The sequence below is a fragment of the Bos indicus x Bos taurus genome, chromosome 1 (assembly GCF_003369695.1).
Source record: "Bos indicus x Bos taurus breed Angus x Brahman F1 hybrid chromosome 1, Bos_hybrid_MaternalHap_v2.0, whole genome shotgun sequence".
Lineage (NCBI taxonomy): Eukaryota > Metazoa > Chordata > Mammalia > Artiodactyla > Bovidae > Bos > Bos indicus x Bos taurus.
The window spans coordinates 91,748,713-91,761,619 of record NC_040076.1 but is presented as its reverse complement, the minus strand read 5'-3'; the positions used below and the strand labels follow the sequence as shown (position 1 = coordinate 91,761,619).

General features: G+C 36.7%; 1 protein-coding gene across 3 annotated transcripts in view; it reads left to right on the top strand.

Annotated features, from left to right (window-relative positions):
• Positions 1 to 12,907, top strand: part of NAALADL2 (N-acetylated alpha-linked acidic dipeptidase like 2) — a 1,546,902-nt gene that overhangs the window by 699,900 nt on the left and 834,095 nt on the right. For all 3 annotated transcript variants that reach the window (XM_027540660.1, XM_027540668.1, XM_027540650.1), the window contains one exon: positions 9,259 to 9,760. In XM_027540660.1, coding sequence (XP_027396461.1) covers positions 9,267 to 9,760 — 494 coding nt within the window. In that variant the 5' untranslated portion in view covers positions 9,259 to 9,266. The remainder of the gene's footprint in view (positions 1 to 9,258; positions 9,761 to 12,907) is intronic.

The following is a 12,907-nucleotide window of genomic DNA, read 5'->3' as shown; positions in this document are numbered from 1 at the left end:
CTGTAGCCTGCCAGAATCCTTTGTCCATGGGATTCTCCAGGCCAGAATACTGGAGTGGGTTGCCATGCCCTCCTCCAGGGGATCTTCCTGACCAAGGGATTGAACCCACATCTTATGTCTCCTAAATTGGCAGGCAGGTTCTTTATCACTAGTATCACCTGGATACCTCATCTGTAAAATGGGAATAGTACTAGTACTTAACTTTAGGATTGTTTGATTAAATGACATCATATACATTGTGTTAAGCTTATAGTAAATCCTTGCTTATTTTAAGGGCTCTATAAATCATATCTATTAGCATATGATTTTGGATACCATAAGATAGGTGTGTTATATATTCAAATCTAAGAGTTAAAGATATAAAAGAGACTAATAGATTTCTCTGACTAGATAAAGTTGCTTACCGTATTGGAAATTGGCAACTACAAAGAGAGATAACTCAGAAAAAAAAAATGTAAACTCTTCAGCTAAAACTGACAGTTTTATAATTAACAAGTGAGATTAGGGGAAAGCTGACTGAGCCTAAGAAGACCCCACAGACCCTTTTGCATCGTGACTTAAGTGAAGCTCACACCTACATTAACGCTGACTTTCAGTGGCTTTCCTTACATGATGAGTTTTTATCCTCTCATTTATTTTATAGTTTGTGGTGTCCTTTCTCTCCTGTATGTGCATTTCTAGTGTAGGCCATGTGCATTACTCTGAAGGGGGACAGGATGTAAATTCTGCATAAGTTAGTGGATACTTTATACATACTTTAGAATAAATGCAATGATGACCTGGAAGGGGAAACAAAGGATACTCTAGAATCTAGAAGGAATCAGCATAAAAAATGACCAGGAAAGAAGTCATGGCAGAAACAGGAATGATTTACACATCCCTAAAATAGTTTTGTGATGCTAGAGGAAATTGAAACTCACATAATAATTTGAACACATAGTACTATCTAGAGTATCTACCTATTCAAGTGAGCCATAGAGTATACTTCACTATTTCAGTTCATTTAAATTGTCTTCTCTTTGCCAAGTTTTGTATTGAATTATATCATTCTGATATTGGAAAAACCTTACTTTAAATGCAGGAACTTGGGTGGGCCCAACAAACTATTCAGTTAGTGTGCATCACACATAAGTACCCAAAGGAAAGCCAGCCCACTCAGGGAACTGCCAGGTGGTCATACATATGCAAGTGATATAAAGTACACTTACACAAACCTACTGGATTTCATCAAATAATTTTCCCTCAAATGGTTTTGACTGCATTTTGCAATTTATAGCTCATAAATTTGGCATCCTAGAAATATACCTTTTACATGTCATTTAGAGATCAAAGTACTCAGGCCTCGGAGTTAAGTTTTAGTTATATACCTCCAGCTTGATGATCTACTCTCCCTAAATTCAGTGTACAATTACCTGTTTCAGAGTAGGTTTGGCCTAATTGTATTCCCCCCCCTGAAAATAAAGCACAGATAATAATTTCCCCTTACTTTATAAAGTCTTTAAATTAGTGAAGCATGAACAACAAATAATTATTGTCATTATTTTATACAGTTATCATACAAAATTGCAATTAAATAAGGAATTCTTACTGCCTTTCCAGACACTGTAGCAATTGCCAGGTTCCATTTCACAAAACCAGATGGAAAAAAAAAAAATCTCATTATACGGAAAAAATTAAGTCAGGGAAGGGAGTCTTCTGTATTACTCTTTTTATAGTTTTATCTTTGGCCCTGCTCTCAAGTTGAGACCATTAAAGCTTTCAACAACAAAAATTTATTTCACAAATATAGGCTTTATTTGTACAAACTAGGTTCATACTGAAAAATTTATGTCAAATGTTTTCAGCCTATAAGGAATATCCTTAAACTGAAATATAAAAATTCCTCTGGGCACTCCTTGTTCACTGGTGCAGCATCTAAAGTGATGCTGCACGGAGGTGCATAATGAATGCCTTCTGATGATGCACTGACATTTCTAAGAAATGCCTCTGCCTCAAATCAATCCAGTCCAACCAGCAAATGATTTGACATTCAAAGCTTCAGGAAACACTATATGAATATATTTTTCCCCATTGTACAATAAAGATTCAATCATAGAGCTGTCATAGGAAACTGAGATTCTGCCTTATGTTTTCAAATTAATCTGCCAGCCTCATTTATTTATCTTACTTGTAAAATAACTTTTACAAGTAGAAAAGCCTTTAGATGTGTTCGTAATTCTAATAAGATCTATATGGTCTTTTATACTGTTACAGTTAAAATACTATCAGTATCATCGTAGTCAATGGATCAAGTCAACCATCTAAGCAAACACGGTTTTCTACAAAAAAATGCCTGACCCATGTTCTTGATTAATTATTGCTAATTCCTTAAATAGTTAAACCGAACTCTTGAGCATTAGGTAAAAGCTATTGTTGTTGTTGTTTTTTTTTTAATTGACTGTAAAGAAACTCAACTCTAATAGCAGGATGCAGAATTGGCAGTTTCAGGTCAAATGTAATGATAACTTTTGTGTACATATCAGCCCCACTTCTCTCATATCTATCTAAAGCACAGTTAATGACTAACAGATGCTTCCCATTCTCAAAAGTGCTTGAGTACACTGCTCCATCTCATTATCTCCAGGTTCTTGTGATTGAAACTTAAGCCCTCTGGTCATAATTTAATTAAGTCTGTATTTTAAAGTTCTATGCTCCAAATATTTAATTTCTTAAACACTATAGATGTGGAGTGATGCTGTGTTAGTGGATCACTTACACCGTGTTAGACCTTGTTCTAAGCACCTTTAATAATTTATATCACTTGTAGTAATATAAGTAGTATTATAATACTATTTGCATGTAGTAATACATGCAAATACAATGGTCTTAATATATCCATTTTACAAATATGGAGTTTAAGTATAAATAAATTAAATGATTGGTTTAAATTACATAGCAGAGCTAGGATGTGAACTAAGTAGTCTGACTATAGTGTTAATTTAGAGATTGATAAGTTCAGAGCATTCATGTAGTAAATTCCCTCTCTGCAAATGCTGAGCAAGGAAGTAACAGTGCCATAATTTTATTTCTAAGTGACATCTGTAATATATAACTTATTAAAATGAAACTTTCATTTACTGTGTATTTATTTTCTAAAGTATCTGCCAGCTGTTGTGCTATTAGATTTGAAAGACTATATTTTATATATTAAATTTTAGCATATTTCTATATTCATTTTTTACACCTATATAATTTACTTAGTTTCAGCCAGTAAAAATGTGTGAAAGATAGCATTCAGAAGTATCAATTTATTTTAAACTACTCATATGCTTAGTAAGAATACAAATTCATTTTTATTGATCTAAGCTTGTCATAGTGTAGAAAGATATCTCTTAGTTCATCTTATATTTGTTTTCTTTCCCTTACAAAAGAATAAGTGTGTATAAAAGATAAATGTTTGAGTATATTGAATTTTAAAAACAATTTAGCCTGCTCTGTGGGCCTGGGTAGGAAGGGATTCCACCTAAATAAATAAGGTATTTGAAAATTGTGCTTTTCATAAAAATTACATTTTATAACAAAATAAAAAGAAGTAGTATAATAAAGAATGTAAGGATGTAATAAATACTTCTATTTCAAGAAAAGTAACAAGTTTCTATGACTTGATGTAGACTTTATTTTGGGGGCTCCAAAATCACTGCAGATGGTGATTGCAGCCATGAAATTAAAAGACGCTTACTCCTTGGAAGGAAAGTTATGACCAACCTAGATAGCATATTCAAAAGCAGCGACATTACTTTGCCAACAAAGGTCCGTCTAGTCACGGCTATGGTTTTTCTAGTGGTCATCTATGGATGTGAGAGTTGGACTGAGAAGAAAGCTGAGCGCCAAAGAATTGATGCTTTTGAACTGTGGTGGTGGAGAAGACTCTTGAGAGTCCCTTGGACTGCAAGGAGATCCAACCAATCCATCCTAAAGGAGATCAGTCCTGGGCATTCTTTGGAAGGAATAAGGAATGATGCTAAAGCTGAAATTCCAGTACTTTGGCCACCTCATACAAAGAGTTGACTCATTGGAAAAGACTCTGATGCTGGGAGGGATTAGGGGCAGGAGGAGAAGGGGACGACAGAGGATGAGATGGCTGGATGGCATCACCGACTTGATGGACGTAAGTTTGAGTGAACTCTGGGAGTTGGTGATGGACAGGGAGGCCTGGCGTGCTTCGATTCATGGGGTCGCAAAGAGTCGGACACGACTGAGCAACTGAACTGAACTAAGTACATTTCTTTTAGGGAAAAATTCATGTGGTAGATTCTAAAATCTGCCCCATGTATTTTTAAAAAATTTCTCATATATGGTAGCTGTAAACTAATATGACAGTATAAGTTAGAATGAATCAAGTATATCAGTTGTAGAAAATGTGTGAAGTTTGACCTAATTATGCAATCATACCTAAGACATACTGATTTTGCTGAAGATTTCCTTTTACAATATAAAATTTCCATTGTATTTGGGAATTTTAAAGTTCTGGTGAAAAAAAAAAAATGAGATATTTCCTTTGCTTGGTCTCATGGGTAATAGGTTTTTAAAGAAAGCTATGTTATTTGTGGGACAAATGAAATAATTCATCCTTATTTAAAATTGAATATATCATTAGTTTTATTCAGTTTAATTTTTGAGAAGTTCATTTTAAATAGGGTAAGTGAAACAAAACTGTCAGGGCTGAGATTTATGCTTTTGTAAAAAGGTATAATATTTTCCTGTGTGTGTGTGTTAGTCACTTAGCTGTGTCCGACTCTTTGTGACACCATGGAATGTAGCCCGCCAGGCTCCTCTGTCCATGGAATTCTCCAGGCAAGAATACTGGAGTGGGTTGCCATTTCCTTCTCCAGGGTATTTTACTAACCCAGGGATCAAACCTGGGTCTCCTGCTTGGCAGACTGACTCTTTACCATCTGAGCCACCAGATTTTTTCCCCATTTTTTCCTTAAAATAATTTTAAACAAATGAATTTCTAATGATCTATAATATACATTTATCAAATAAGTTTTTCAGTGCTTTATTGTATGTGTTGAAAGTGAAAGTCCCTCAGTTGTGTCTGACTCTTTGAGACCCCCATGGACTATACAGTCCATGGAATTCTCCAGGCCAGAATACTGTAGTGGGTGGCCATTCTCTTCTCCAGGGGATCTTCCCAACCCAGGAATAGAACCCAGGCCTCCCGCACTGCAGGCAGATTCTTAACCAGTTGAGCCACCAGGGAAGCCCATTATATGTTATCACAATCTATTTCTTTGAAAATTTTCCTAAAATTTTGGGTTTTGTTAGATCAAGTGGCTCAATCCATGCAGATACTGGTCTCCTGGAAGATAGAATTTAGTGTAAATTTATAAATTTGTAATGAGTCCAGAAGTGGTAGTAAGGATGTCAGGGAGATATCCATCATGGTGAGGAGTTAATATCTGTATCTGCATAACATTCTAATTGATGGCTCTGTCTGATGTTTGAAAAGCGTTAAATTGCTGATGTACAGGTGATGGAATGCCTATTGTCAGGCTAGAAATGAAAACTCTTCCTCATCACTGCAGTTGGTTTGTAAATGATTTGTAGAGAAATGACTTTGAATGTTTGTATTAGAGGTCAGAATTAGTGATCTCACTTTTCTGTAGTAACTTCTGTGTGCCAAAATCTTCCTTGAGCATAAACCACAGTCTACAATTCAGTATTTTTAAAGAAAACTATTAGAGACACTCTGATTCATTAAAATGGGAGGAAAAAAAATCTAGAAAACTATATTGAAACAGTGTCTAAATAAATCAATAATGCAGAAACTGAACTGTTAAAGAAGTAAATAATCATATGTCAAGATAAGTCAAATAAGAAAAAAAAATTGATAACTGCTAGAAATTGTACTATTTTGCAGTGTGCATTAAAAAATGGATTGTGGGGTTTTTAACACCACAGTTTATTAATCACTAACATTAATCTAATAGTTTTATAAAACCACAAATCACCTGAAATGTGTCCTGAAATATCACTTTTCTCAGCCAAAAGAATGATTCAGCATTGGACATCAGCTTTCTCTTCTGTAATATGAAATAGGTTAGAATCATGGATTTTAAAGATACTTTATTTCTACTGCCTTCAGGTTTTTCCTGTTCTCTAGTAATGTCTCATGCTGTTTTTTTTTGTTGTTGTTTTTTTTTTTTAACCAACTATAACCATCTCCTGCTGCTGCTGCTAAGTCGCTTCAGTGGTGTCCGACTCTGTGCGACCCCATAGATGGCAGCCCACCAGGCTACCCCATCCCTGGGATTCTCCACGCAAGAATACTGGAGTGGGTTGCCATTTCCTTCTCCAATGCATGAAAGTGAAAAGTGAAAGTGAAGTCGCTCAGTCGTGTCCGACTCTTAGCGACCCCAGGGACTGCGGCCCACCAGGCTCCCCCATCCATGGGATTTGCCAGGCAAGAGTACTGGAGTGGGGTGCCATTGCCTTCTCTGATAACCATCTCCTAACCTGTCAATAATTATCACTAACTCCATAATCACTCCATTTCTCTGCTTGTCTTGTTGTGACCAAAGAATTCAAATAATGCATTTTTTTTTTTTGAATCATTGTGGAAAACAGGTCAAGCAGAAAAAGGGGAGAGGGAAGGAGGCAGAACAGAAGAGGGAGGGGAAAAAAAAGAGTCACTCCTCAGGCTGTTCTAATACATAGTACCAATTAAACACCTGCATAACAGTTAGTATGCCATGTGGCACTTTAAAAAAAAGACCCTAGTCTACACAGGGACTAACTGTAAAACAACAAGCTTCATATTGTGTGTCAAGTGTGCGTGTGTGAGCATATTATGCAACCTCTTCCCTTTTCCACAATGTCATGAAGAATTATGTCTTGTCTTCTATATTATCTAACTGATTTTATTTCTTTCAACAATCCTTGACTCTCCTCCCTCCTCCAATATAAGAAATGGCCCTTTAAACCCATACGGCCTATATGACCCAAATTGGTGCTTTACGTTCGCTATCTCAGTTAATTCTATTGACAGTACTATGAGGTTTATGTTACCATCATGCCCGTTTCACAAATGAAGACCCTGAGTTGCAGAGAAGGTAAGCCTTTTGGCCACGATTACCCTTTCTTAGCTTTTTCTCCAGCTCAGGCTCTTGTGCTCCCTCCCCTGTCATAGCACGCCAGTCTGGGTTTATCAAGTGCTCCATGTACCATGCACTCGTGTTCATCTGTGTGTTTTTATGTTTCACCCCCGCCTAGCTGCTCTCCTCTCACACCCCTTGTCTGCCCTAGTTTAACTTCTCCCTTCTCTCCAGTAGTACTCCTCTCTTCTCTCCAGTTAGAAAGAACTTCAACAGAGAGTCATTTCCCACATTTCCTGCTAGAATCCATCACCACTGAGTCTCCCTTGCATTTTTGCATTTGTTATGTGACTGACTTGTTTGTTCAAAGGTCTGTTGTTCTTTTTGAATCGTTCCCTGCTTGAGGAATAGGGACCCATTCATCTTCGTTTTCACTGCCTATTCCAGTACCTGACATATATTAGATACTCATCTTTATTGAGTCAGCCTGTACAAGACTAAATCCTAGAAGATATGGTAGCAGATGAGAAATTTAATCGGAGTTAAACTTTTTATCTTGTAAAGTTAATACTTAATGGTACTTGAATTGTCTTAAACATTCAGGACGTTTTAATGTATATGGAAACCTGCCAGCCAGGATTGAAATTGTATATACCCATAATTCTGTACATAATGCCACTCTTTCATGAAGTCTTTGTACCTTTTTCATTAGAGTTCACTTGTTCACAACTGGCCCTAAGGCATTTGGGAAATCAGTTGTCGGCTATGTTCTATTTTTCACCCATCACAGTGGTGCACATAGAAAAAATCATAAAACATAGTGAGAGACCTTAGAATCCAGCTGGGATGACAAATCTAATACACAGAAAATTTAAGTATAAATACTCTTAATCTGCAACCACAATACACCAGTGTGTTACTGAATACAGACTGAAGACCACTTGTAGTTAATTAGCCCAGTTATCCTAATACCACTCTGCAGGACACAGCAAACTGTCATCCAGAACTGTGTAGGGGAGAAAAGCCTCCATCTGCCACTCTGTAGCAAGGTTATGAAACTAAACCCTCCTATCCTGGCAAAAGGCTTCCTTGTTTGGATAGATGCCATCCCGACTTTATTTAAAGTTCAGTGAGCCAGGCCAATTCATGTCACTAATCCCAGGGAACATGTTAGCTTTCTATGGTAGTGTCAAGGTTTTCCAATCATTTTGATAACTCATGAGTAGGCAAAACACCATATTTTGCTTCTTGAATTTCTATAGAGGTGCTACTTCATTTTACTGTTTTCATTCTTACCTTGAACTTACATTTTTAAAATGAGCTCTGGTAATGTAACTGATCCCAGGGTCTTCCCCCTATTCCCACCTCATCTTAACTTAAAAAGTCACAGCATTATTGCTTCTGTTCTCAGTTTTTCTTAAAAGTGACCTTGAAAAACAAGTTTAAACTTTTTCTTCATTGCATATATTATCTTTAATGCAGTTGTGCATCTGAGTTTTATTCTGAGCTTCAGAGGAATTGTGTGTGTGTGTACATATTATGTTTTCTCATAGTTTTGCATCAAGTGCCTTCTATTCTTATTTATTGTCTTTTCTCCTATAGTAAACATCAACAGCACAGTATAAGATTAAATTATTATTGAATGATTTTCTTTAGGGAGGCTTCCCCAGTGGCTCAGCAGTAACGAATCTGACTGCCAGTTCAGGAGATGCAAGAGATGCGGGTTTGATTCCTGGGTTGGGAAGATCCCCTGAAAGAGGAAATGACAACCCACTCCAATATTTTTGCCTGGAAAATCCTATGGACAGAGAAGCCTGGAGGGCTACAGTCCATGGGGTCCCAAAGAGTTGAACATGACTGAGCATGCATGCATGCACTTATGCATACTACAGAAATGATGTATTTCCCCTACTCATAATCATTACAATTTTCTAAACAGCTAATTTGGATTGGGAAGATTGCCCCAGAGGAAGGCATGGCAACTCAATCCAGTATTCTTGCCTGGAGAATCCCATGGACAGAAGAGATTGGCAAGCTGTAGTCCATAAGGATCTCAAAGAGTTAGAACGTGATATGACTGAAGCTGAAATGACTTAGAACGTGATATAGATTACTTGTTTTCACCTTGGAGGTTGTCTTTGTTGGTTTATTTTTAGAAAATATACTTTTCTTATTTTCACAGGTAAAAAGATGGCCTATCAGAAGGTCAATGCAGATCAAAGAGCTCCAGGACATTCACAGTACTTAGACAATGATGACCTCCAAGCCACTGCACTTGACTTAGAGTGGGACATGGAAAAGGAACTGGAAGAGCCTGGTTTTGACCAGTTCCAGCTAAATAGTGCTGAGAATCAGAATCTGGAAAATTCAGAGACTGCAGACCTCAATCTTGATCCCATTCAACCAGCAACTTCACCCAAAGGAAGGTTTCAGAGACTTCAAGAAGAATCTGACTATGTGACCCATTATACAAGATCTGCACCAAAGAGCAACCCCTGCAACTTTTGCCGCCTTTTAAAAATATTTTGCACGGCAATCATTTTATTTATTTCTGGAATCTTGATAGGCTATTACTCACATAAAAATTGCCCTTCAAATGCTACATCTTCAGGAACACTTGATCTTCATTTATACCAGGAGATTCTCAAGACAATCCAAGGAGAAGATATTAAGAAGTCTTTCAGGTAGGTGTGCAAAAAATGGATGTTGGTGGGATGCATCTCCTGGGAAAGAGGTCTTACAGGGAATATCCTACTGGTGATGTTTCCATGGTTTAAAGTTAGTCTTGCAAGCTGAGAGACATAACTTACCAATAACCCCTTCACGGAGGGGGATGCATGGTTTCAGATTTATGATACTATAATACAAATTTATGACGTTGCTTTGATAATCAATGATAAGAACCATAACCACTGTAGAGACTAAAAGACTTGAGCCACTATATTTTCTCCCTCTTGGGAAATCCCAGGTAGGGCAAATTGGGATGCAAAGATTGCTGGATGTACATGTAATAAAAACTAGTGCATTAGCCATATGATTGAAATTTTTAATGACATCAGAATAAAATAAATGTGCTTTATGAACTGAAATAACTGTCAGGAGCTAAGGCAAACACTGGTAGTATTTGATCCACTGCATCACTGAGCTTCCCAATGAGTATTTTTATTGAAACACATTGGGTTCCACGTATCAGGCAGTTGTAAAAGGTCATCTCTCTTTTAAGGTAAGTCTGCCTATGACCTCTTTAGCCAGAATGTGTTATTTATAAGTTAAATGGTAAAATATTTTTATCAGGCTTTAATTCTGAGTTCTTGGGAAAAGCTCCACTCAAATCATATGACAAATGGGTAAGTTAAATTTTATTGCTTATCCTATCATTAACATATATGTTGAATTGTAAAGGGTTTCCTAGTTGACGTATTTAGAGAGGTGAGGAACTGGAAGGGAAGATTAATTATTAGTGTTCACTTGGGTCTTCCATACTTGGTAATAAAGACTAAACCTAAGTGAAACGTATTTGTTGTGTGTAGATAGTTGAGAGAAAGGGATATTAAGTCATAAGGATATTCCTTTTGGGTTACACCAACTTATTACCATTAATATGTTAGCACATATGCATTTCTAGGGATCTTCTAGGGAGCATGCCCACTGCAGATGCATCATTTAATCTATGTAGAGACATATCACACTGATGTTGGTGAAATATAATTCTGTCTGAACATCACACGACTCATGATCATTTGTTTTCTGTGTCCCTCTATGTCTCTGTCAAATGAAGAAACTAACAACTTCCATGGTATTTCTCAATGTCAATTACTTATAGTGAATCGAGTGAAAGATACAACATTGTCTTACAATGAGTGATTGTATCAATTAGGATCCAACCACAGCAGAAAACTCCCTGAATATTTAAAAGAGAGGGCATTTAAAATAGGGAAATAATTTCAACAGAGCTGAAAAACTGAGAAGCCGATTTGGGGACACTGAGACAGCCAACAGATGAACAGAAGAATAGAGTCATTACTAAACCTAGGCTGGAGAAACAGAGTGAGTTGGGGAAACTCAGTGGAAGTTGGAACTTTCTGCATACACAAATGGGTTGGTGGGGGACATAACCTCACCCAGAGGCACCACTGAAAGCAGAGTGAGAAGTACCACGGCTTCGCTCTTCCTTCTGCCCTCCTCCCAGTTATCTGTTGGTTGGCTGAACCCAGCAGGAAGGCTGTTGATTCAGTTCAGTTCAGCCACTCAGTCGTGTCCAACTCTTTGTGACCCCATGGACTGCAGCACACCAGGCTTCCCTGTCCATCACCAACTTCTGGAGCTTGCTCAAACTCATGTCCTTCGAGTCGGTGATACCATCCAACCATCTCATCCTCTGTCATCCCCAGTTCCTGCCTTCAATAGTTCCCAGCATCAGGGTCTTTGCCAATGAGTCAATTTTTTTCATCACGTGGCCAAAGCATTGGAGCCCACAAAAATAAAGTCTGTCACTGTTTCCACTGTTTCCACTTCTATTTGCCTTGAAGTGATAGGTCCAGATGCCATGATCTTAGTTTTCTGAATGTTGAGTTTTAAGCCAACTTTTTCACTCTCCTCTTTCACTTTAATCAAGAGGCTCTTTAGTTCCTTTCCACTTTCTCCCTCCCTGGAAATCGAAAGGTTAGGACGCTGTGCTTTTACTGCTGAAGAAGTGAAGTGAAGTGAAGTCGCCCAGTTGTGTCAGACTCTTTCCACTTTCTAATTATGCCTAATATTGTATCTTTTTTAATGAAAGGGAATTATTATTTCCCCTTCTTATAAGTGAAATATGGACAGAAAATTAGAAAAAAATAAAGTATACACTCATAATCTTACCACTTTACTCCCATAATTTTATTCTTTCTATCTTATCCTATCAAGCAGCAAAATTGCATTGTACCATGTATATTTTTTGACTTCTGCTTTTGAATTTTTTCCACTTACAGTATAGTGAGAACCATTTTCAAACCAATAAACACAGAATTGAGTCATGACATTAAAATGTTGCTGGTGTTCCCTTATGTAGAGGACATGAATTTATTGAACCTGTTCTTTACAAATGTACATTTAGGTTGTACCTACATTTTCATACATAAGTGTGTGTATTTAATTATTCCCTTCTGATAAATTCCTGGAAGCAGATCACAGATTCAGAGAGTTTAAATTTGTTTAGTTGTTTGCTTTGTGTTACCAAATTGCCTTGTAGGACTGCCAACCTTCTAGGTCCTCGTTACTTTTTGTTTTGATAGGCCAAATTAGTGTTGACAAACTTTTATATCTTAATTGACCACTTGTAGTTCTTTTTTGCATGTATGAACTACTTTTATAATTTAAAAGTTTATATTTACTGAATGTTGTAGTAGTGAAATAGTCTATTACTTCATATATGGTGTCCCATTTTTCTGAATTTCATTTAGTTGATGTATTTTATTTGTTAACAAATAAAAATGAAATGAACAATAAGAAAAATTCTTAGATTTTTAAAATATCTGCATTATTTGGACAGAGGCAATATTTTTCATTATTCTCTGGCTTATTACAAGTAATTAGCCAGGAGTTAAAAGTTATACTGTGAAATGATCTTTACAAACATTAAATAAAATACCGTATTTTCTTAGCTGCTGATTAACTCTTTAGAAGTTTAGGACATGTATAAATTATCACCAGTTATTTCTCCTCTGACCCCACAGCTCGTGCCTAGCTCTCTCTCTTGAGATATATATATATATATATATATGTATATGTGTGTGTGTGTGTGTATGTATACATATATATATATTTACTGTTATAATTTTAAAATGCCAGGTTTG